The sequence below is a fragment of the Desmodus rotundus genome, chromosome 11 (assembly GCF_022682495.2).
Source record: "Desmodus rotundus isolate HL8 chromosome 11, HLdesRot8A.1, whole genome shotgun sequence".
In the NCBI taxonomy this organism is placed as follows: domain Eukaryota; kingdom Metazoa; phylum Chordata; class Mammalia; order Chiroptera; family Phyllostomidae; genus Desmodus; species Desmodus rotundus.
In genome coordinates this window covers 11664628-11688126 of record NC_071397.1, presented here as the reverse complement: position 1 = coordinate 11688126, position 23499 = coordinate 11664628, and the positions used below count along the sequence as shown (strand labels likewise).

Here is a 23499-nt window from a genome sequence, read left to right as displayed (position 1 = left end):
TTTGTCCCAATCCTCCTACTGGTATGTGAGATTGACGATGACATGGATTTTTGTTTGGTTCTCTGCTGCATCTGCAACTCCTAGAATAATGTCAGGCATGTGGTAGACCCACACCAAATATTTGTTGAATGAATGAAATAATTACACTCATCACTCACACTCAGTGAATAGACTTTATCTTCATGGAAGGGGGAAGTGGAGGTTGTTTGTTTGTAGCACAAAAGGTATTATGTATTGGATTCCACGGAAATGGGAGCGATTACATTTCCATGTGTCTAGAGAGTTCAGGGGCCCTTTGAAACGCTGATATTCTATGACTCCCTTCCCACTCTGAATCTCTAAAACATGGTCATTTTCTCAGGAGCTAAGCATTAATTTAAAATATCCTGGAAGGTTAAACCTACAATGACAGGTTCCGAAAGGATGGATCATAGTAACAGTTCTACAAGCTGCTCGGTACAATTCATAACATTTCTTCTCATCACGTGCTGCTCTTTCTACTTTGAAATATATAAAGTAATTGGAAGGTATGGGAAACTAATTTGATTAAATCCTGAATAATTGTATAGTGCCCTCCCCCATGTATCAATATACAGGGTCTGGCAGAAGTAAGGCCTGCTTGAGCGTGATATTGTTATGTTACGGAATTACATGCTTATGATTTTGTAATAAAATATTTTGTAATAAAAGAGGGGCATGATTTGTGCCAGGCCCTGTATTTGATTAGTATATATTTTTTATAGGGTCCTTTGATATGTGTATTATCAGTTGAATATCCAAGTCAGCCTCCAGCAGGAGCCCTATGTATATTCATGTAATTTTTGGTAGCACGAATATGAATTCTGAAATTACTCTTTACAACTTTAAGACCCACCCTTTGGTTCCTATTTTAAAGGAACATAGACTTTTATGACTACAAGGTTTTAGTTATTTGGCTTGATCACCTCATTTTACAGATAGGAAAACTGAAGGCCAACGATACTATGTGACTTGCGCAGGTACCAGAGAACTCAGTAATCCTTTTGGTCAGACTGACTTGTTCTAAAACTAAAGCAAGTTACCTTTAAGATTGCGATGGAAAAATAGTTAATATCAGGAAGTTAACTGAATATACAACAATGCAATATGCAATTCTAAACAATGTGTAGTTCTATCCATGGTTACTATACAAGCATTAGAAAAGGATAAAATCATTGATCTATAGGAAAGAAAACGCTTCCCACAAGCAAGAGTCATGGATCACAAAAGAACAAAGAATCTGCAGGTCACTTGAAGTGAACCGTCCCCATGATGTTTACATGATGGGAAAAAACCATTTATCACAGGATGGTTCCATAGTAGGCGTGGCCTCTGCTATTTGGAGAATTAGGGCTTCTTTTATTACCTGATCTAGCCATTTTTTAAAAGCTGCCAAGAGGCATTTTTCTTTAGGTATGTTCACTTTCTCTTCGCACCAGTGTGTCTATATGAAGGCTGTGATGCCAGAGAAATGTAAAAGTCCACAGTAACAGTGCTTTATTCGCCATTAACACCTTTGTTCAAGGGATGGAGAATTCTTGTGGTGTTACCAATTCACTTGATGTCCTGGTGTGTTTTCTCCACATGCTTTGAAAATTACATATTTTTCTTAAGGTGATAGTCCTTAATGTCCTAATTTCAGCCACAGGTTGTTTTAGCTTTGCTATAATTAAAATATCTTAGTAGCATTGATAGTTTAGGATATTTGCTATTAATCTAAAGGATAATATTTTGATCTTTTGTGTACATCAGTGTTCTCAAACTACAAACAAAATTGTGGCTAAAGCAAAATTAAAGAAATGGATTTTAATAGATTCCAGGAGGTAGGAACATTGAGTTATCCTAATTCAAAGCTAAGATTTCTTCCAACAGCACAATTTACAATTTCCTAAGAGTGAATTTTTTAGCTCCCTTGACTAGAGCCTTGTTTAACTGTTTCCTTTCTCCATGGCTCACTTTAACTCCTGTTTTGTGTGATTATATATTGGCTAGACACCAGAAGCCCGAGAGTAAGAAGATCTGGGTTATATTCGGAAAGACTAGGTCAAATCTGGCCTCCATGTGATGCAGATAGAGCTTCTGTCCAAGAAAAGAACTACTATGGCCACATTAATTGAATATAATTTTAGTTTTTTATTTTTATTTTTTAAGAGATTTAATTTATCTTTTAGAGAGAAGGGAGGGAGGAAGAAAGGGAGAGAAACATTTATGCTTGGTGGCCTCTCTTGCACCTCCCCCTGGGGACCTGGTTGGCCCTCCAGGCCTGTGCCCTAGACTGGGAATTGAACTGGTCACCCTTTGGTTTGCAGGCCTGCACTCAATCCACTGAGCCACATTGGCCAAGGCTGAACATAATTTTAATTGAGACAATCTGCTTCAGGTTATTTTTCCTTAGATGTAATAATTTTTCTATTAATTTTCTCCTAGTTTCTTGGTAATGTACTTCAAAGGGCTTTTCAATTATTGTATAAGGCAATCTTCCTTTGTAAGAAATTATGACAATTTTCTCTTTTACTTTCCCTTATCTTCTACACTTTGCCCAGCATTGAATTGAGTCCTGATTTACATATTATGGTGAGCTTCTACAACCTAAATATATTGATTCCTTTGGAACTTTAAGTATTTAGCAAATACTGAATTGTTGGGGAGATTAACGTGAAATAAACACAAAACAGAAGACAACTACAATGACACAATTACAATCACACAACTATACACACAACTACAATCACAGAGAAAAGTAAGTTGCTATTTTAAACATTGTAAGCAAATAGTAGAAAGGAAGGGGTTATTTCAAAACACAGATATTTACAGGCAAGAAAATAACTGAAGCAGTAATGATTAAAAAGACCTGAAGGTTAGTAGTTGAATGTCTGTGAAGTACGTTAGTATATTTGACAGTGTAATAGTGGACATAAGCATGATTAATCCAGCCCTCCTTAAGCAGCTGAAAAGAATGTTTCAAACGTAGGTCATTAAATGCCCGAGCTTGGTAAAACGAGTAGAGAGAAAAACTTCACTGCAGGCCACCTTGCCCAACACCTAATGACTCTGTACAGGCGGTAGAGTGGGCAGTGGTGATGCGTGGGAGCTAGTGTTCCATGTCCTCTCCTGGCACTGCAGTCCTTTGGGGCAGCGGGTCTTTTCTTATCTCTCCATTTCCCTTCACCATGCTAAAAACACTATCGGGCTCCTTTCCAGGTTCACCCTAATTCCTGAAGATAAATTTACACGGGTCAGTCTCTGACCTGAACTTGGAAACAAAGTCCCAGTTGTCGGTCACTGATTCCCTCTTCAGCTCCATTGTTAAAGAATGCAAGACTGGCCCCTGAACACCTTTTGATTCTCTCAGCTCATCCCCACTCCTCTTCCAGTAGCCCTGCTCTAAGGCCCTAGCCAAGCTCAGGGTCACCAGTCTTGAGGGCCTGCGGGCCACGCCCAGTGCCCGCGGTGAAAGCGGCCACCCCAGCGCTCCACGATGCTCCGCCCCCAACGAGCGTGGCGGAAGTGGCTTGCTTAGGAAATAAGACCGCGCGCCACCTGGCCGAACGCGCATGCGCCAGCGCCAGGGCCGCCGGTGTGGGGGCGTTCGTAGCACTCCTTCCTCGGTCTCCGCAACCCACGCCCTACAGTGCGAGTCGGGCTCACGCCATCTTTCCCCCACCCCCGCGAACCCCGCTCCAGCCGAAACACTTTTTCCCTTTCTACACTCTCAGCCCACTCCCACCCCGCCCCTATCCAAGCGTGTCCCGGGCCGCAGCAGCAGAAACCGCACCATCTCCACCCCCACATTCTCCACGCGGGACGCGCAGCAGTGCCTACAAGTGTTCTTAAAGCAGAGGTTGTTGGTGGCGTTGGGGGCGGTGCGGGGGCGGGCGGGGCAGGGGATGGGAACTGGGAGGGATGCTGCGCGGCGAGCCCAGCTACTCAGGGCCCCGGCGCCGGCCCCACCCTGGCCTCTGCCCTAGGGCGGCCGCGGGGGAGTAAAATTGGCGATGGCACTGGAGGGGTAAAGGGAAGACGGTCGGGAGAGGCGCTGGCCCGACGCGGCGCCCGGGTTGTCCCGCGGGGTGTGGAGTTGGCTCTTGACTCCTCCCCACGGGAGGGTGGGCATGGGGCGAGGGAGTGGGGCAGGCGAGCGGGAGCTGCGGGGGTGTAAGAAACACCTTCTGCGTGTCATTTGGGTAGTGTTGTTTTGGAAAAATCCTTAAAAGAAATTGGTCTATGGGCAGGGTGGAAGACGAATTAGGTAGAGTTAGAAGGGTAGCATTTAGAAAAAGGAAAAGATCGACTCTTCTCTATGGGGCGAGCCCACAGCCGTGACTCCCAGGGAAATCATGTAGCATGTCTTTGGCTGGGTGTTTTGGTCTGTAAAATAGGGATAGTAGTAGTTTAGCTTAGAATCGTGAGGATGATACGAAGTAATAACACGTTAAATGCTTAGAACAGCGCCAGGCACTGATCGGCTACATGGTAATAGTAATTAATTTCGATCTCCATGTTTTAAGAAATTCAGAATGACTGTGAGCTTGTTTTTTAAATTAAAAGTCAATCAAAACATTTGGTCTGACAAACGAGAGTGGATTTACAGGGACAGTGGAATGTAATAGTGACGCTCAGAACCGATCCTGGACACGTGGGTTAATTAGCATAACTCCAGGCGGCTAATAGAAACTTTGAACTGTTTCTTTGGAAGGTGAATATTTATGTGGATGAATAAGACCTAGGATCTAAATATGGCATACACAAGGGGCAGAACTTTGTAGGTGGAATTAAGTTAGCTCTGTGAAGATTTACTTGCAGACCAAATTGTGGACGGAACTTTGGGAATTTCTAGTGTAAATTACAGAGAGGCTGGATTTGACTGAGTGTGAGGAAGGTTTCCTGACAGTACTTTGCAAAAACAGAAGGCACTTTATTGCAAGTTTCTTGCCTCTAGAAATATTCAGGATCTAGAGCAGCATAGGTCTAGAGCATCACTGCCCAATAGAACTTTCTGTCTTGAAAATATTCTGTAATAATCTGTGCTGTCCTAATATGGTGTCCACTAAGACATAAGTGGCTCTTAAGCATTAGAAATGTGGCTGGTGTGCTGAGGAAGTTAATTTTTAATTTTATATTAATTAAAATATAAATTGTGACATGTGGCTAGTGACTGCCCTGTTGCACAACATAAGGTCAAGAATTTAGACTTTGAAACTCCTTCCACTTCTTGCTTTGGCTGAGTTTTAAGTCAAAAAAGCCAACTCTTGGAACATTTATTGCCTTAGGGCAGCAATTTTTCAACTGGTGTGCCTCAGCAGGCACACCTGTGTGCCACAAGCATATTGAAAGCATGCACTACCTGACTATGTAGTCAGGAGCACTAACCTCTTTTTTCCTCAGACTGTCAAATAAGAAACTGACAACCGCCAACATAACAATAGCCGTCCCGGGTGAATGAATCAAAATCATACCTATTTTTTTTTTATCAGGCTGGCAAAAAATATAATGTGTTTTTTGGTGTGCTGTAGAATTTTAGTGATTAGTTTATGTGTGCCATGAGATGAAAAAGGTTGAAAATCGCTGCCTTGGGGAATCATAATTATATTCAAATAATGCCTTTCATTAAAGTACTGTAGTTCAAAGCATGGGTCTGTTAGTAGTTATTTACAGCTTTACAAATTAAAGCAGAGCATTCTTTTGTTTCCTAGGTTGTACAGCTAATGCTGGATCCATTTGCAGAGCCATAACAATACTAACTGGAGTTCCCTTTAATTACCACTACAGTGTGTTGTGACCATGGGTTCCTCTGTCTTTTATCACTTCGGTTAGTTTTCAGTGAAAGCTTTTCAACCCTTTTATTCTTGAAGGTTTTTTTTCTTATTTGAAAGATGGTGGTTTTTTTGTTTTTGTTTTCGTTTTTTTGTTTTCAGCTTCTGAGTACTGGGCCATCTTAGAAGCAGTTTTGTGGTTATCAGGTTATTAGTGTTCAAAATTTTTGAAGAGGTAAGTCTGAAATTTGGTGATATTTTACAAGATTATTTTTTGTGAAATATGTAGGTGTTTCATTTTCAAGCAAATGTTTATAAAGTTAAGTTTGAAAGTAAAGCTTAAAAAACAACTTTAGAGATAGCACCCTTAACTCTGGCGTGATGTCTGTAAGATGATGACCTTGGTTTCAAGGCTGAAGAAAATCACTAGATCTGAAACAGAATTTAAAGCTCATGAATTAAGCATATGCAGAGAATAAGCCATTACATGCAAATCAAAATGGTTGCTCTTATGTAGGGTGACTTATCCCCCACTTCTTCTGGGACACTCATTATTAGAGTCTGTTTGTCTCAGTATAATTATTAAAGAGCCCTGTTCACTGTCAAAAGTGCCCCAGTTGGAACCACATAATAACATGGCCACCCTATTTTTAGGTTTTTTGAAATATGTAATTTTAGGAGGATTAACCATATTGCAATCCTAGAAATGTACTTGCTTTTAAGTAGTGACAGTTATTGCCTTTGAGCTTAAGTAATAGATGAGATATCTGGAATAAGACCAGCAAGTGACTTGTTCTTTAAGCCACTGGAAATTTAAAAATTTTGCTTTTTCCCTTATAATTGGATACAAATCTTGGGCAGCTTGACTTTTGGTTCTCTCTAAAAAAATAATTTTTGGTATGGGAGATCGAAAAGAGGCCATTCAATTAAATCAGAAGATTGAGTATTCTTGTTGACAATAAATGCCCATTTTATTTTATGATGAGGTTGAATAGTGAAATCAGTCAGAAATCTGCTTGGTATATATTAGAATGTTAAAGGAAGATTTGGCTTATAGTTTACTTAAAGAGTAGTGAAAAGCCCTGGCTGGTGTGGCTCAGTGGACTGAGTGCGGGCCTGTGAACCAAAGGGTCACTGTTTCAATTCCCAGCTAGGGCGCATGCCCGGGTTGTAGGCCAGGTCCCTAGTACGGGGCCCTTGAGAGGCAACCACACACTGATGTTTCTCTCCCTCTCTCTCCTTCCCTTCCCTTCTCTCTCAAAAGAAATACATAAACTCTTAAAAAAAAAGAGTAAAGAAAAATAATTCAGCCAAATGCATTATTATACTAATTGAATTTATACTACAGTGAAGAAAATATTTTATTGAGAGACACACTTAGTTTGAGTCCTCGCTTTTCTGATGGTTAAATGAGGTCAGTCACGTGGAGTGTTGGTGCAGCGAAGCACAAAAGAAGCAACTATTCAGTAAGTATCGCCTGCTCTAGTTTTAAGGTTATTAATTAATGCGTCTGGAAGAGATATTAATGTTCTGAGACGCATTGTGGATGGGTGCAAAGAGCACTTAATACTATTTTTGAAAACCTAGGTTTGGTCCTTTTTTGCTATATTCTCTCCTTGTGATTGCAGTGTACTTTCCTGAGTCCCAATTTCCTCATGAGTAAAATGGAATTAGTACCTAACCTCATTCCACCTCCTCACAGGATAGTTGGAGGCTTCAAATGAGAATTACATAAATTGTTGTCTTGTTTTACAAATAATTTATATTTAGTTTATTTCAACTTGTCTACCTACTACCTCCACTAAAGACTGAACCTAAATCTGCAAAAATTGTATGTTTTAATTTGCGAAACAGCATATAGAATATAATAGGCATCATTACCCAAAATGTTTTCTTTAACAAATAGTACTGTAAGCCACAGTAATGGTGCTAAACAACTCCGTACTACTGCTAAGAGAGAACCAACATTTTCATGGGCACTTAATTGTGCTAAGTGCTACATCTCATTTATTCATTCAAATATGTCATTCCCACTTAAGAGGTGATACTAATGCCTTTTCTGGAACTGATGGTCAGGATTTTTTTATTTTTATTTTTTGCATTATACTACTGCCTTCAATAACAGCTATTTGGTAGTTAATGGATATTGAATGTTAAATAAGGTAATGATTATGTAAATTGCATGCTATCTGGCATATAATATACAGTAGTTGAAAAAATGCTGTGTTTGTTACATTGATAGGACAGTAAGTTGAAATAATATGTAAATGCACTTTATACATTATTTTAAAATCTTGAAGTGTACTTTTGCTATTTAAAATGCTGTAGAGGTTTTATGACTGAGTTCTGTATATTTCACTTTTTCATACTTGTTTTTGAATCTTTACAAGATGACTGCTGCCCCGGCTGGTGTAGCTCGGTTGGTTATAGTGTTGTCGTCCTGTAGACTGAAGGGTCTTGGGTTTGATTCCCAGCCGGGACTCGTACCTAAGGTGCGGTGATTTGGTCCCTATTTAGGCACCTATGGGAAGCAATCCATGGACGTTTCTCTCTCTCTCTCTCTCTCTCTCTCTCTCTCTCTCTCTCTCTCTCTCTCTCTTTCTTCCTTTCTTCCCCTTCCTCACTCTCTAAAATCAATGAGCATGTCCTCGGGTGAGGATTAAAAAAAAGACTACTACTAGTCATACCATTCTTTCTTTGAGAATGTACATGTTTAACGATAATACTTTGGGCTGTATTTTTGAGAAGCTATACTTTTGCTTGGATGATGATTCTTCTACTTCATCATTACTGTTATCATCATCATCATCATCGTGAATTGAGAGTTTTCATATACCAGGCACAGTCCTAAGTGCTTTGTAAATATTATTTCATGTAACCTATGAGAAGAGTATTTTTAATTTCCACTTTAAAGATGAGGGAACTGAGGCAGGGATGTGACTTGCCCAAGGTCACGTGGTAAGTGTTAGAGTCTGTATTTGAACTCCAGAGCTCAGCTCTTTACTGCCTAACTGAGTCGGCATAGGCAGGTACTTCACAACACAGTTCACTATGACAAACACATTGTGGAGGTCTTGTGAGTTAATTATGATCAAGTTTTATTTGTATGTTCCTCGTGGGAGAGTAGAAAGAACTCTGGACCAGGAGTCAGGGGACCTCCGTTTAGTCCCAGCTGAATCACTAAATAGTGATGTGTCCTTGGGCAGTTCAAGAAACCCCTCTGGACTTCAGTTTCCTCACCTGAAAAATGAGGGATTTGGATGAAATTAGTGATTTTCAACTGTAGTTCTGAACCTCAGATGTCTTTGGTCCCCCTCCCGCCAATTTGCATGGTTATGCTTTTGTCTGTTACAGCTGTTTATCCACCTGCCTAAGATTTACTTTTAAGGAAAGAATTCTGAACTTTTAAAGTCATCAGCTTCTGAGATAACTTAATGACAAGTCCCCTGACTATTACATGTACAGCTTCTCAGTAATTTCACATTTAGTGTGTTAAAGGAGGTAGGTACCTTTTACAAATGGAAGAAACGCACCAAAATGGGAAAACATTGGTGAATTTTTTGTTAAAATATGTATGTATATGGGCTGAATATTTCAGGTTATCAGCTACCTGAATCAAAGCCTGTTTTCTTTTGTTAGATTTGTGACCTTCACCCGGTGTTTGTCCTTTTAGCTTTCTTGTTGGTGGGGGGAGGTACTTGGTTGGTAGAGTGATTGTGAAGAAACATGAGCTAATACAGGTGGAAGACCATTTATAAATTCTGAAATGCTTATACAAATTCATCTATTTTTATATGCCTACATGGGAATAAATCTCCCTTTTTTTTAGTCATATGAACTATGTTTTTAACCACATCAAATATTTTATTGAATTGTTTATATTTAATAGAGATTTTGCATAAGATTTAATATTTCTAAAATGTGACTCTAGTTTGGAAGAGAATTTTGATGTTTAAGATTTTGATGTTTAATTTTCCTTGTCAAATACACTTACCTTTTACTTTTAGAAGTATAATTGACTCCAAAGTTTTGCATAGATCTGAAAAGTTAGCCATTGAGTCATTCAATTTTGTAATATTTTATGTGAAAATAGCAGTATTTCAATATTGGAAAAGTAAGCTTGCCATTTTGTCTGGGTTTGGCTCTTATGTATTTTAGGGTGATCTGGTCGGCACATTTGCAGTGCACTTTAAGAACTATTTTGCAAAGAGTAAAAGATTTTTTAAACTCAATATTTTCATAAGAGAGTACTGGATATAAAAGCATATAGAATATAAACCTACCTTAATGTGAGACTACAGAAGAAAAATATAACTTCCTGTGTCTCTGAGTGTACTGTCTCTGGGATCCTATCTCTGCAGGTTTAAAAAATAATTGCTCATGTAGCCAACTAGGATATGTAAACACAGTTTATATGTTTGGCTGTGGATTGGGAATTTTATAGTTAACAGGTGGAATTTTTTTCAATTCAGATACAGTTTTTGAGTGCCCATTATGTGATAGCCACTGTCTTCTTTATAACACCCTTGTGAGACAGGCACAAATTCTTGACAGATGGAGAAACTGAACCTGAAAGATCCTTATCACTTGGTTCTTCTATATTGCTTAATTATTCTTCTTAACAAAAACCCTGTGACCATGACCTTTATTTTCACTTTTCTGCCTTACGACATCTGTCACAGAGCTTCTGTAGGATTTCATGTCCACTTGAATGTCCATAGTTGTCTCATACTTAATATGGCCCAAACTGAATTTCTTTCTCCTCTCCAATCTTCCGGATCTCAGGAAATGGTACCACTGTTCAACCAGTTGCTCAGGTCCCAACTTCAGAGTCATCCTTGACTACTTTTCTCTCACACCCCATGTCTAATCCATCAGCAAGTCAACTCTGCCTTCAAAACAGATTCCAGAAATCTGACCACTTCTCACCATCTTTACTTGTTTCACTAATTCAGGCCACTGTTCTCTCTTGTCTTCACAACTTCAGTAACTTTCTAACTGGTCTCCTTGGCGGTACCATTGCTTCCTTATAGTGTATTCTCACAGCAGTGGAGTTAACCTTTTTAAAACCTAGAACATTTCAAGTCGCTTTTGGCTTTGTTCAGATTGTATATTAAATGTCACCTTCTGGTTGAAATCAACTTATTTAGTTTTCATAGCATTTGTCATGACCTCAAATTACATTTATGTGCTTTTCTCCTTATATTATATTGTATCTATTTTGTCTAGCTTAGTTGCTGCCATATCCCTAGCTCTTAACAACAGTGTTTGGCCTGTAGCAGGTGTTCAATAAATAGTTATGAATGTATAAGCCAGAGCACAGGTGGTGCTTTGGCTTTAAATAAAGGGGTGCCTTTATTGTAAGAGGAGGGAATCAATAGAAAATACGTTAAGTAGAGAAGAGTGGAGGGAGTTACTGAATAAAAGCTTATTATTTCTCTGTGAAGTAGGCGGTATTATCATTTGCCAGTGGTTGGAGAGATTATGGGGCAGAGGTTTATTAATAAACTAAATTAATATGCACTAAAATATTTAATGTTAAACCAAAAGAATTAGTAAACTAAAACAATTAGATGTCAGAGAAGGGAAAATTCCTGATGGTTGTGCCACTGGGAAGGTTTCTCGGTGATTCTGAGTTTAGGTCACGCTTTTCTAGACCACTTGGATACAGATAGGTGTAGAGGGAACAAGGTATTGCAAGCAGGAAGAACTGTAATGGTTCAAAAGAACCTGCAGTGATTCAGGAGATAATGAATGTTTGATCTGACTGCCCTAGGAAAGGATGCTGGAGAGGTCCAGTGAGACAAGTTTTGTCTTCCAGGCAAAGGGGAGCCATTGGAGGCTTCTGAGAAGAGGAGTAACATATTTACAATGAGTACTCTGGAGGTAATATGCAGAATTAATTGGAAAGATGGGAGATAGGTTTAAAAGATAATGCAGTAAAGGTATTAAGGTGAAATTAGAAGGGTTTGATTTATGAGAAAACAAAAACATCAGGCCTGTAGTTCCTGGATGCAGGCAGGGAAGGAGCTGGGCAATCTAACATGCACATGCCTTGGAGTTTTTGACCTTACGTGACTGAAGAACAGTGTTGCTCCTATAGGACTGCTGGACGTGGAAGCAGGTGTGATGGGGAAAATATACCAGGAAGTAGTGTCATATATTACGGAGAGGAGTTTTTCTGTCTCTGAAGTCTTTGGTAATTGTATTAAAATTGTGGTTTCCAAATTGAACTAACAAGCAAAACAGAGACAGACTCATAGATGGAGAGCAGATGACAGCTAGTGGGTTGGGGGGAGGCTAGGGGGTGGAGGGATTGAGCAAAAAGGAGTAAGGACCCATGGACATGGACAACAGTGTGATGATTGCTGGGGGGGAGGGGGGTATAAGGGGACTAAATGGTGATAGGAAAAAATACAACAAAGATTTAAAAAAATATTATCCTGTAATAATTGAGTGGGCCTGATGTTCCTCCTCTTCTCTCATCCTATCTTTTGCATTATCTTTAAGCTCATTCCACTGGGTGTGTCTGTGAACTTCAGTAGGCTATAAGCTAGTAAATGGCAGGGGTATGTTTTGCTCATCTTTGTATTCATTGTTATACCATTTAGTCACTTTTTCATTTACCTACCGTTTACTGAACATCAGCCATATCAGACAGTATATTAGGTGTTGAAATTACAGATCAAACAGTGTCCCTGTTTTTAAGCAGTGGACAGTTTGAAGATGAGGGAGCAGTAACACTATAGTGTAAGAAGCGCTATGATAGATTGTATCTAATTTCAGGGTCTGAGCTGTTTGTTCTTTGGTATGGTAGATGATTTTTCAGTTAGTTATGAAAATACAACTAGAAGCTGTTCAGAAAAATTGCTGTTATTTTCAAAATATTGGTGAATCATCTGTTCTTTGGTTTGTGCATTGGATTATTCATGTCACTGTCACTTCTCTTTTAGCAGATAATTGAATGGGCACTTGAGTTTTGTACCTTCCAAGTTCACTTGAAATGGGGCATTATAAATATATTGGAATTACCATAGTGTTGTCCCAAGCACAAGGTATAGAAGTTTTTTAATTTGTACATTTTATTTATTTTTTGCATTCTCAGTGATGTGATTGAGTGATCACTTTTTTTTTTTTTTAACAGCAGGAGAAATTTAGATCATAGTGTAACTTGAGGGTTTTCTTTTTATACAAAACTAAAATGCAGTGTATAATAATGTTGGCCTAGCCATAATTGCTTCCTGCCTTTGGAGTTCTATGAAAATGAAAATGTTCTGAGTATAATGGTTTTCTATTTATATTATGTGAAATGTTCAGGTTCTGAATGATTGGAATTGAGACTCATGCTCAGAGTCATTACATAGGTCTGCTGAATTCATTTTTCTCAGCAGTGAAATAGTAGAAATGATAAAAAAAAAGTTCCACTATTTTCAATAAATGGGTAGACTGATGGATTTCACAATTCAGATTTTAAAAGAATTTATTGAGTTTAGAGAAAGAGAGGTAAAAACAATGATTTGTTTTCCCACTTACTTATGCATTCATTGGTTGATTCTTGTACATGCCCTTATCAGGAATTGAACCTGTAACTTTGGCATATTGGGATGATGCTCTAATCAACTGAGCTACCCAGTTAGGACCTCATAGCTCAGATTTTGGTTGTTTTGAGGGTGCTGTAATACATTTTTCAACTCTGATGTATTGGTCATTTAGTCATCAAAAATATGAGCTATAAATAGAAACCCAGTGACATTCATTGCATTTTCATTTAATTCACCTTTGTGATTTACAAATTTACCATAGTTAAAACATTCTATTTTTGCAGTATTTTCTGAAGAAAGCAGTACATCCTTAAATCTCATTATGTTAAATTAAAAGATGTCAATTTTTCTACTCTGGAACAGGATTTTACACATGTGACGTAATATTGGCTGTTGGCTTAATGATCAGGTTTAAATATAAGTGTTAATCAGAGATGAACTTATTCCTTGGGTTCACATTTAAACTGTGGCATGTTGAAATAATCTAGGTCTCCATCTGCACATCTGAATTCATTTTGTAAAATATGGCAAACAGCTGCATTTCAATTGAAAGCTAAAACAACTGTAGGACATTAACCCATTGAGAAGATTACAGTAGGTTTTCAGTTCCACGTTAACTGTATTTATTAGAGAAAATTGACTTGAGTGCTTCTGCTTTTAACCGACTTTTTTTTTTAATGTCTGGGAGAAAGGAAATAAAGCACTGGAATGATAGAACTTTGATGTGTAAAGAACTTAATGTCGAAAGAAGTTAATTATCTAAATCATCAAACAAAATAGGTACAGGAAATAATTATTTTAAAGATTCTAATGAGCTATCAACTTATCATGTCAAGAAAAATGTTATTCACCTGTTTGATTTAAAAATTAAATAACTTGACTGTGGAAGGATGACCATGGTTGTAATAAAGTAGGATTGGGACCTTTTACCTCTCACCGATAAATACTCTTGATGTGAAACATTTGCAGTAGGAGGACAGCCGAAGAAAGCTATGGTTTTAATATGAATTTACTTGTGAATTGTCTTCTCCTTAGAGAGCCTTAGAACAGGGTGACCGGGTTTGCAACATGACAAAGGGGCAGATTGCTTCAACAATGTCTCGGGACATTTGGCCACAGGATAATCCCACAGAACGGCATGTCTTCAAATCTTAGAGGAGTGAACTAAATCATAACTGTTTTTGGAAGCTGGGGTTAATACAGAATCTTTGGGTGTAACATTTTCTTCAGGATATCAAATAGCTCTGTCAATCTTTTGTTGGAACAATAAGGGAAACATTTTCTAAGGTCCTTGAGAAAGTCAGGTTTCCTTTTTAGCACTTTGTCCTGATTCTGGAAGTTCTTGGTTTCCTGTCTATATTCCCCCAATCTTGAATTGAGGATGTGATATTTCTTCAAACTGAGCTTCAGGTGGTGATCCTTTTTTTCTCTCTCTGTTTTTTGTAGAAAAATACTTACTCCAAAAGGCTTTGTGAAAAAAATTTAGGCTTAAAAAAAGCGATGGTCTGCCATAGCATTAGCTTCTTTATGAGTTATAGAATTTTGGTTTTCAGGCTCAGTTTGAGTGAAACTTTTATCTTCTCTTTCTCTGCTCTTGTATTTTCTATGTGCTGGTTTTGGCCTGGCCCTTAGGGCCCTCAGACTAGCCTAGGGCTTATGTTGGAAGTTAACGTCCTGCCAGGTCCTGCCACAGAAGGATATTGAGATAGTTCCTATCTAGCCACCAAGCTAGTGTGCCCTTGTTTTAAATCTCTGTCCTGTTACCTTCTCAGAAGCTTTAAATTTGGCCTCTCTAGGCACTGGTTTGTATTAGGGGTTTTTTTTTTTTTTTTTCCTAGCTGCCTTGTATGGGGCCCAGCCCTTCCATCCCAGCTCTTGCTGAATGGTCCTGGTTCAGGTTTCCTTTATCAATTTTAGCCAGCATTGCCCATAGGAGTGGTCAAATTAGAGGATGTATCAAGAGATAAATTTGGCAGCAATGTGGAGAATGAACTGAGATGGAAAGAAAGAAGCTATAAGTAGAGCTCATAGAGAGTCATAGGGTACAAAAAGCGGGGGAAGATGGGGAAGATGTAAGAACATTTACAAAGTAGAATTCCTTTAGCTTCGTATAGATTATAGGGTGCTGGAGAAGGAGTCAAAGATAACGACTGAGGATTTTGAGACAGGGTGACCAGTAGCAGTAGTGATGCCAGTAGTGAAAACAGAACTTATTTTATAAGGAAACTATTATACTTAATATTTGTTGAATTGCATTAAGGATTTTCAGTGAAAATATTCAAGTTTCTTAAATTTTTGTGATTATGAAATGAGGGTAATCTAAGTTTATCATATAAAAATTTAGCAAATCAAGAGAGAATACTTAAGATCTTTCTGTTTATAATAATAACTAACTTGTGCTCAGAACTGTTCTGAACACATTAGTTCATTTAATCATGACAACACTGAGAGGGTGAAATAATTATTCCCATTTTACAGATGAGGAAACTAAAGCACAGAGAAGTTATGTAATTGGCCCAAAGTACTATTGTAGTAGCAGAGCTGGAATTCAAATCTAGGCGGTCTGTCTCCAGACTCTTCCCAGTTTACTCTACTTAAAGTTCTTAGTACTGCTTTATTTTATTACTTGTTCTAAATTTAATTCTTTTTTAGACCCTGCAAAGTATTTTTATTTTAAAGTTATAGTATTGCAAAGTTTATATGACCATGAATTAATAGCTAACATTTATTGAGCACTTACTGTGTAATAATTGAGGTTTTTATCTACTTTCAGTATTTTAATGTTATTTTTACAAATTCTTGTTTATGGGACTGCCACATGCATTAAATAAAATGGGATATACTAAGATATTCATCTAGTTCTCCCATTATGCCTCAGCTTAATTTTAATGGGAAAAATGTCACACAATTTAGAAGATGTGGGTGTGGGTAGACACACTTTGCCTCCTCGCACAACCACAAAAAGAATAAAAGATTTACGGCTAAATCTCAAAACAAATAACATCCAGGACTGTCAGAAGATCGAACGGTATGGAAGTCCAACAAACAAGGATTTAAAGAAACTACAGTCATCCAGATGAGTCGGAGGGGTGGAGATGCAGTGTGGCATGGAGAGGCGGTGGTGTAGGTGGAACGGGCACAGGCGGTCCCACATTCATGTGTAGTGGCTAAAAATAGGGAGGGATATCTTAGAAGCAAGTGATCCCAGCCCTAGGCCAGACCCTGCAGCCCAGGGTTCCAGTGCTGGGAAGATAAATCCCTATAACTTCTGGCTGTAAAAATCAGTGGGGTTGGGGCAGAAGAAACTGTAGGATTTTCAGGAAACTTCGCTTAAAGGGCCTTCACACTCTTAAATTGTATGCCAAGCCACCCACTCTGGGATTCAACACCAGGGAAACAGCAGGCAGGGCGCCAGTCCCATATACTGGGAGTGGGTGAAGTGCCTGGAAGCGGGGTGAGTGCTGGGCAAGCCACAAAAGCCAGGCAGTGGCACAGTCTCCTCTCTGAGGCCTCCCCATACACAAAGCCAAAAATCAGTGAAGTGGGTTGCCCCGCCCTGGTGATTAACTAAGGCTCTGCCCCACAGAATGTACAGGTGCTTATAACAGGGAGTCAAAGCAGCTCTACCTAATAGAAACAAACATAGGGAGGCTGCCAAATTGAGGAGACAAAGAAATATGGCTCAAATGAAAGAACAGAACAAATCCCAGAAAAAGAACTAAATGAAACAGAGATAGCCAACCTATCAGATGCAGAGTTCAAAACACTGGTGATCAGGATGCTCAAAGAATTAATTGAGTATGGCAACAACGTATAGGAAGAAGAAAAGGCTACACTAAGTAAAATAAAGAAAAATCTACAGGGAACCAACAGTGAAAGGAAGGAAGCCAGGGTTCAAATCAACGATTTAGAATATAAGGAAGAAAAAAACATTCAAGAAGAAAAACAGCAAGAAGAAAAAAGAATTAAAAAAAAAAACAAAACAAGGATAGTATAAGAAGATTCTGGGACATCTCCAAATGTGTCAACATCCAAATGATAGGGATGTCAGAAGGAGATGAGGAAAAGCAAGAAATTGAAAACTTACTTGAAAAAATAATGAAAGAAAACTTCCCTAATTTGGCAAAGGAAATAGAGATACAAGTTCAGGAAACACAGAGAGTCCCAAACAAGTTGGACCCGAAGAGGGCCACACCAAGATACATCATTAATTAAAATGCCAAAGGTTAAAGATAAAGAATCTTAAAAGCAGCAAGAGAAAAGGAGACAAGTTACCTACAAAGGAGTTCCCATAAGACTGTCAGCTGATTTCTCAAAAGAAACTTTGCAGGTAAGAAGGGGCTGGAAAGAAGTATTCAAAGTGATGAAAAGCACGGATCTACAACCAAGATTACTCTGTGCAACAAAGCTATCATTTAGAATGCAAGGGCAGATAAAGTGCTTCCTAGATAAGGTCAAGTTAAAGGAGTCCATCATCACCAAGCCCTTATTATATGAAATGTTAAAGGGACTTATTTAAGAAAAAGAAAATCAAAACTATGAACATTAAAAAGGCAACAAATTCACAACTATGAACAATTGAATCTAAAACAAACAAACAAACAAACAACCAGAACGGGAACAGATTTACAGAAATGGAGATCATTGGGAGGGCTATCTGTGGGTGGGGAGAGGGGACAGAATGGGGGAAAAGGTACAGGGACTAAGAAGCATAAATGGTAGGTACAAAATAGACAGGGGTATGTTAAGAATGGTATAAGAAATGGAGAAGCCAAAGAACTTACATGCATGACCCATGGACATGAACTAAGGGTTGGGGGGGGGGGATTGCTGGAAGGACAGGGTGTACCAGGCAGAGGGTGACAAATGGAGAAAAATTAGGACAACTGTAATAACAATCAATAAAATATACTTAGAAGAAAAAAAGTCACAAATTAAAGTTGATGGATTACATAACTGTTAAAGAGTATAAAGTATAACAATGCTTACTTCTGATCTACTGATTGACTTTACATTATTTGCATTTTAGCCTTTGGTTCCTGTAGGAATTGGATTGTGCTGCGGTTTTTTGATTTTGTATCTTATGGTTGTGCAACTTTTTTTAAATGAATCTCACTGTGTGTAAAATCAGAGGAGTTCTGGTGTTCTGGATGCAGTTGACTAGGTATACACTTAATGCGTGGGGGCCACTAGGAGATAATCTTTGGGCCCCCTGGAACACATTTTGAAAACCACTGAGCTCTATTAAAATATTTAATGAGTATATTTCTCCCATTACTTACTACAAATGTATATCAGAATGTTACATCACTCAAGTGTGTAATTTTTTGATACCATGCATGACTAAGCAGTTTTGTCCCACTTTATTATTTCATTTTAATAAAGAATGTTAAGTATAAACAAATTAGATTTACACACAATTAGAAATTTTAAATTTTCTGCCCTGGTTTCTGTAGCTCAGTGGATTGAGCACAGACAGGCCTGCAAACCAAAAGGCTGCAGGTTCGATTCCCAGTCAGGGCACATGCTTGGGTTGTGGGTCAGGTTCCCAGTGGGGGTGCTCATGAGAGGCAACCACACATTACTCTTTCTCTCCCTCAATTTGTCCTTCCCTTCCCCTCTCTAAAAAGTAAATAAAATCTTTAAAAAAAATTTAAAATAAAAAAATTTTTCTATACTTTTTGAAATAATTTATAATTGCTTTTATTTTCCTTGCATTTATTTATATTTTGTGTTATTTTTCTTTTCTACTTAGATGAATAATACTGCAGCCAGCCCAATGTCTACTGCCACTTCAAGTAGTGGAAGAAATACAGGGAAGTCTACAAGCTTTGCCTCAGAATTGCAGAGTATGATGTAAGTATGTCTCTGCATCTTACTAATACATTAAACTTATTCATGTTGATAAAAGACAATAAAAATAACAAAATTTATAAAACTTAAGTGGGAAACTTGCACTTAAGTAAAAATGAAATTGGTAACATTTTAAATAGCCACATGCAAACAAAAGGGACAACATTAGTTAACAATGCTACAATGGTACTGTATTAGAAAAGTATATATTGCTTTATCTTTATAGAAGAATGAATAATTATGTAAATGTTTTTTGCCCTAATTATTATCAGTGTGATGAATTGTTCATTACTATTTTGATTTTAGATTTAGAAAATTTTGTTACAGATTGTATTCTGGGATGGTTGAAATGTTTTCAGAGTTCTCAATTTTTCTCAAATGTCACAGTAATTCTATTAGCCTAATGTACATTAGCTTTTAGTTTTGGTAATATTTGAAATTAGTGTATTTCAGAACATTGAGAAATAACTTAGAACATTTAAAAAACACATTCAGTTTCCGAAAAGTTGGACAGTCACTGAGATCTCTTTCCTAAGGCCCTTTCAGCTCAATTTCTGGCTTCTTGACATTTCTTGCATTGGGACTGCGTATCTGGATTTCACGGGAGGAGGCATATTTATTGGAAATGTCTGCTGGCACATATTTGTTTTTCTTTACTATTGATTCAGGAGATAATTATCTACATAAGGGGACAGCACAGTAGAGATCTTTTCCTATTCTTGACATATGCGGCGATTTTAAAAGAAGGTTTCTTTTGAAGGTTTGAGTGTCTTCCTTTTGTTCGTGTGTATTGATAGCCTTCAGAATGGATTGACACCTGTGTGATATTTATTGTTGTGAGAACAAATACGTTTGCGCATATATCTCATATTTGCTTGTGAACATACTTTGAACAACATCGAAGGCATTTAGATCATAGGTTCTCAAATTTTTTGGTCTCAGACTCCCTTTACACTCTCAGTTATTGAAGACCTTGAATAGCATTTGTTTATGTGGGTTGTGTCTGTTAATATTTATTGCCTCGAGTTGAAAACTGAGAAAAAATTATTTAACTCATTTGAAGAAATAAACCTATTATGTGTTAACATAATATTTGCCCTATAAAGTAATTATATTCTAAAACAAAAATTGGAAACACATTTTGTTAGATAAGAATAAAATAAATGTATTCATTTAGGAATCGTATGAGGTGAGACTGTGTTTTAAATTATGGAAAAATTTTAAGGGTTAATGCTTATGTATACTTATAATATATACAGTTTTTTGGTTTAAGTTTTTACATTTTTTCGTTATGGTTTAGTAGCTTTATTTTGGGAACCTTTTATATTGTATTATGTTAATAATGTTTAAAAACATTAAACGTGTTTTAGATGGTTTAAAGTGAGGAAATTCATTTTCCTGTAGAATCAGTTTACTGATATACTTTGTGTTTTAAAACATATTATATATAATATATATTATAGAGAACAGTTTAATGAACCCCATGCATCCATCATCTGGCTTTAACAATAACTGAGTTTTGCCAGTCTTAGTTACCTTTACACCCCACTCTCCACATTTTCTTAATGCAATATTTTACAGCGTATCCCAGACATTGTATTTTATATTTGGTTGTATTTATTAAAACAATGTATTTGTTGTTAGGTAAAAAGTATGCTCTACAGCAGTGGTCAGCAAACTATGGCCATGGGCCCATAGACTGGCTGCCTGTTTTTGAAAATAAGGTTTTATTCATTTATCAATTATCTATCTCTGCTTTTATGCTACATGGTGGAGTTGAGTATTTGTGACAGAGACCACATGGCCTGTGAAGCTGAAAGTATTTACTCTATGGCCCTTTATGGAAGAAGTGTGATGACCCCTGATCTCTAGAAAGAACTGTCTATAAGAAGAAAGCTATATTTTCTTTTGTCATTTATACTTAGGAGAGGTTCTACTTAGTGCATTTGATAGACTGCAGGCCACTTAAGAAAACTGAGAAAAAAAAATCTAAATTCAGCACTTTCTTATTAAATACTTTTGCAAACATCTTCCCAACTAATGTGCTTAAGCTGGATTCAGAATGCAAAAGTTATTGTTGGCTACAGTTTTGGAAGAAATATACATTTTCCTTCTATTTCAGACCTCATAGAGAGGCCACTCCTCATAGTTACATTCATCATTTATAGTCTGAAGTTATTTTTTTCCCCTTATGAATTGCTTCACAGAGCAAAAAAGTAGGGCCGAAATTGGAGGAATACTTTTTAATTTACCAATATTTTCTATTGGTATAAAGTTTGCAGGCTTTTGTTACATAAAATTAGAATCAGTAGACATTTGATCCTTGCTTATGTGATTTCAAATGAGAAAGTTTAGGGCCTGTGTTTATTCTATGTAGAAATTTCATTGTGTGACTACACTACCTTCCTTCTTTTTGTTTTCCTGAAGTTTCACAGTTCTAAAACTGTATTGTATTGAACTGCTGTATTTTTAATCCTCTACTGCTACTGTCTTCCCTGTTTTTCTCTTGGGTCCCAGCCCTCTAATAAGTAACAATATTGTAGCATCATTTCCAGGGAATGGTTTCAGGTGTGTAGTTGTCAAGCACAATTGAAATTGTCATGATCTGCTATTAAATATAGAACTGGCAGCCAGTCTGTTCTGCTCTTAGAGCCTTGAAAGAATTGACCATATTTTAAGTTTGGATGGTAACTACTGCCAGTGAAGCATTCTTTAGGAAGTGCTTCTACAGATTTTAAATGAAAGGATTAGCAGTCAAACAAAAGCTAGTGGGTTGGGGGATGACAGCCTCTTTCCTTTACCTAGTGCTTACAACTGAGCACATTTGCCATATGCTACCTATCACAGCTCTTTGAATAATGTGTGCTGGGAGGGTCCTGAGGCTTTTCATTTTTAAGTTACTGAACTCAGGTGGCCTGTAAATGAGAAAGTGGCATCTTTTCAGTTCACATTGCAGCTATTTTAACAAACTTCTTGAGAATTTTTATTGATTTAAGTGTACTTCAAGAAGTCTTCATTGGACTCTGTCTTTCTTATTTATATACTTCTGGACTTGTATTACTCTTTTTCAGGTTTGTAGATCTGGTGATGATGCCAGAGTTTCACTTCTAGGTAACATTTAGTAATTGTCATGTGATTAAATTTTTTAAAAAAGAAGGATTTTATTTACATGTTACTTATATTTTGTAAGAATTCTTGCAAATGAAAATTTTAGCCTTATTTAAAATCCACAGATTGAAAAATAACTTTTTAAAATTTAATTACACAAGTTCTGCAAGTTTTGCATTTTTAAAAATGAACATTTATTGAGCCCAATACGTGACGGGACCTAAATGCCTTTAAGTCTAACAGTACAGAAGGTTGTGGAGACAAATAATTGTCTTGTGGTAGGATGCTCCAAGTTCCGTAGTAGTACAAAGGAGGAAGTGATGAACTTCTGAGGGGAGGCTTCCTGACTTCAGGTCTGTACTTCTGATTGCTTCCTGGGACGTCCTCGAAGTATTCTGTGAACACCTGAAACTTAGGACGTTCCGAACTGAACTAATAATTTGCTTAATAAGGTTTGCTCCTCTTGAGAATTTTTGGGACATTTAGCAGCAACCATTCACTGTGCACTGGACTAGGGCATACTTGCATATGTGAAATGGTATCATTTGACTTTTTAGCACTTCGAAGTTACGAGTTGTGTAAGAATGTTACCACTGCTATCCTTACCTCAACCTGACTTTAAAGAGACCTAATATATCTAAAATCGATGTACATGTAAAATTATTTTAAATATACAAGTTAGTAGGAGACGGTTATTAAACTGATTCAAGGTTCCTTAAAATATTACGTTTCAGCAGTTCTTTTAAGCTTTTCAGAAAACTGGAGGAAGGAAAAATTATTAAAGGTAATAAATGTTAACATTAATATATTACAATTCCAGAGATGCTTTCATAATATTGTTGGTAATAGTGAATGCTTGTATAGAGCATAATGTGTACCAGGCTCTCTCCTGAGTATTTCCATATATGATGTTTAATCCTCATACAACCCTATGAGGTAGATGCTGTTACTCCCCTTTAGTGGATGAGATACTGGAGATATAAAGGTTAGTGACACACCAAAAGTTGCCATTACATTAATTGGTAAAACCTGGATTCGATCCAGGACGTGTATAACTACAGAGTCCATGCTTCTGACAAATTATGCTATGTTACATTTCAGTCAATTAAACTTTTGATCTACACAACTTAGTGAACAAGTGAACTTTTACCAGTTTAGGTATGACTAATGTATAAAGTAATAATGTGAAAGGTAAATAACTGTTCAATTAATTACTGTTATTAGTA

At 37.4% G+C, this 23499-nt stretch overlaps 2 protein-coding genes across 13 annotated transcripts in view; one reads left to right on the top strand and one right to left on the bottom strand.

The window, feature by feature from the left end:
• The window catches only part of RUNX2 (RUNX family transcription factor 2), a 315354-nt gene that overhangs the window by 263364 nt on the left and 28491 nt on the right, over positions 1-23499 (bottom strand). The gene's annotated exons all lie outside the window — the stretch shown is intronic.
• The window catches only part of SUPT3H (SPT3 homolog, SAGA and STAGA complex component), a 439117-nt gene continuing 419199 nt past the window's right edge, over positions 3582-23499 (top strand). Inside the window, exons 1-4 of one of the 7 annotated variants that reach the window (XM_045192985.3) lie at positions 3582-3859; positions 5712-5827; positions 5934-6006; positions 19068-19168. In XM_045192985.3, the coding sequence (XP_045048920.1) occupies positions 19068-19168 (101 nt within the window). In that variant the 5' untranslated portion in view covers positions 3582-3859; positions 5712-5827; positions 5934-6006. Of the gene's footprint in view, positions 3863-4011; positions 4028-5711; positions 5828-5933; positions 6007-7059; positions 7238-19067; positions 19169-23499 lie in introns of those variants that run through there. The other 6 variants (XM_045192984.3, XM_045192987.3, XM_024558037.4 and 3 more) reach the window with 6 other exon arrangements.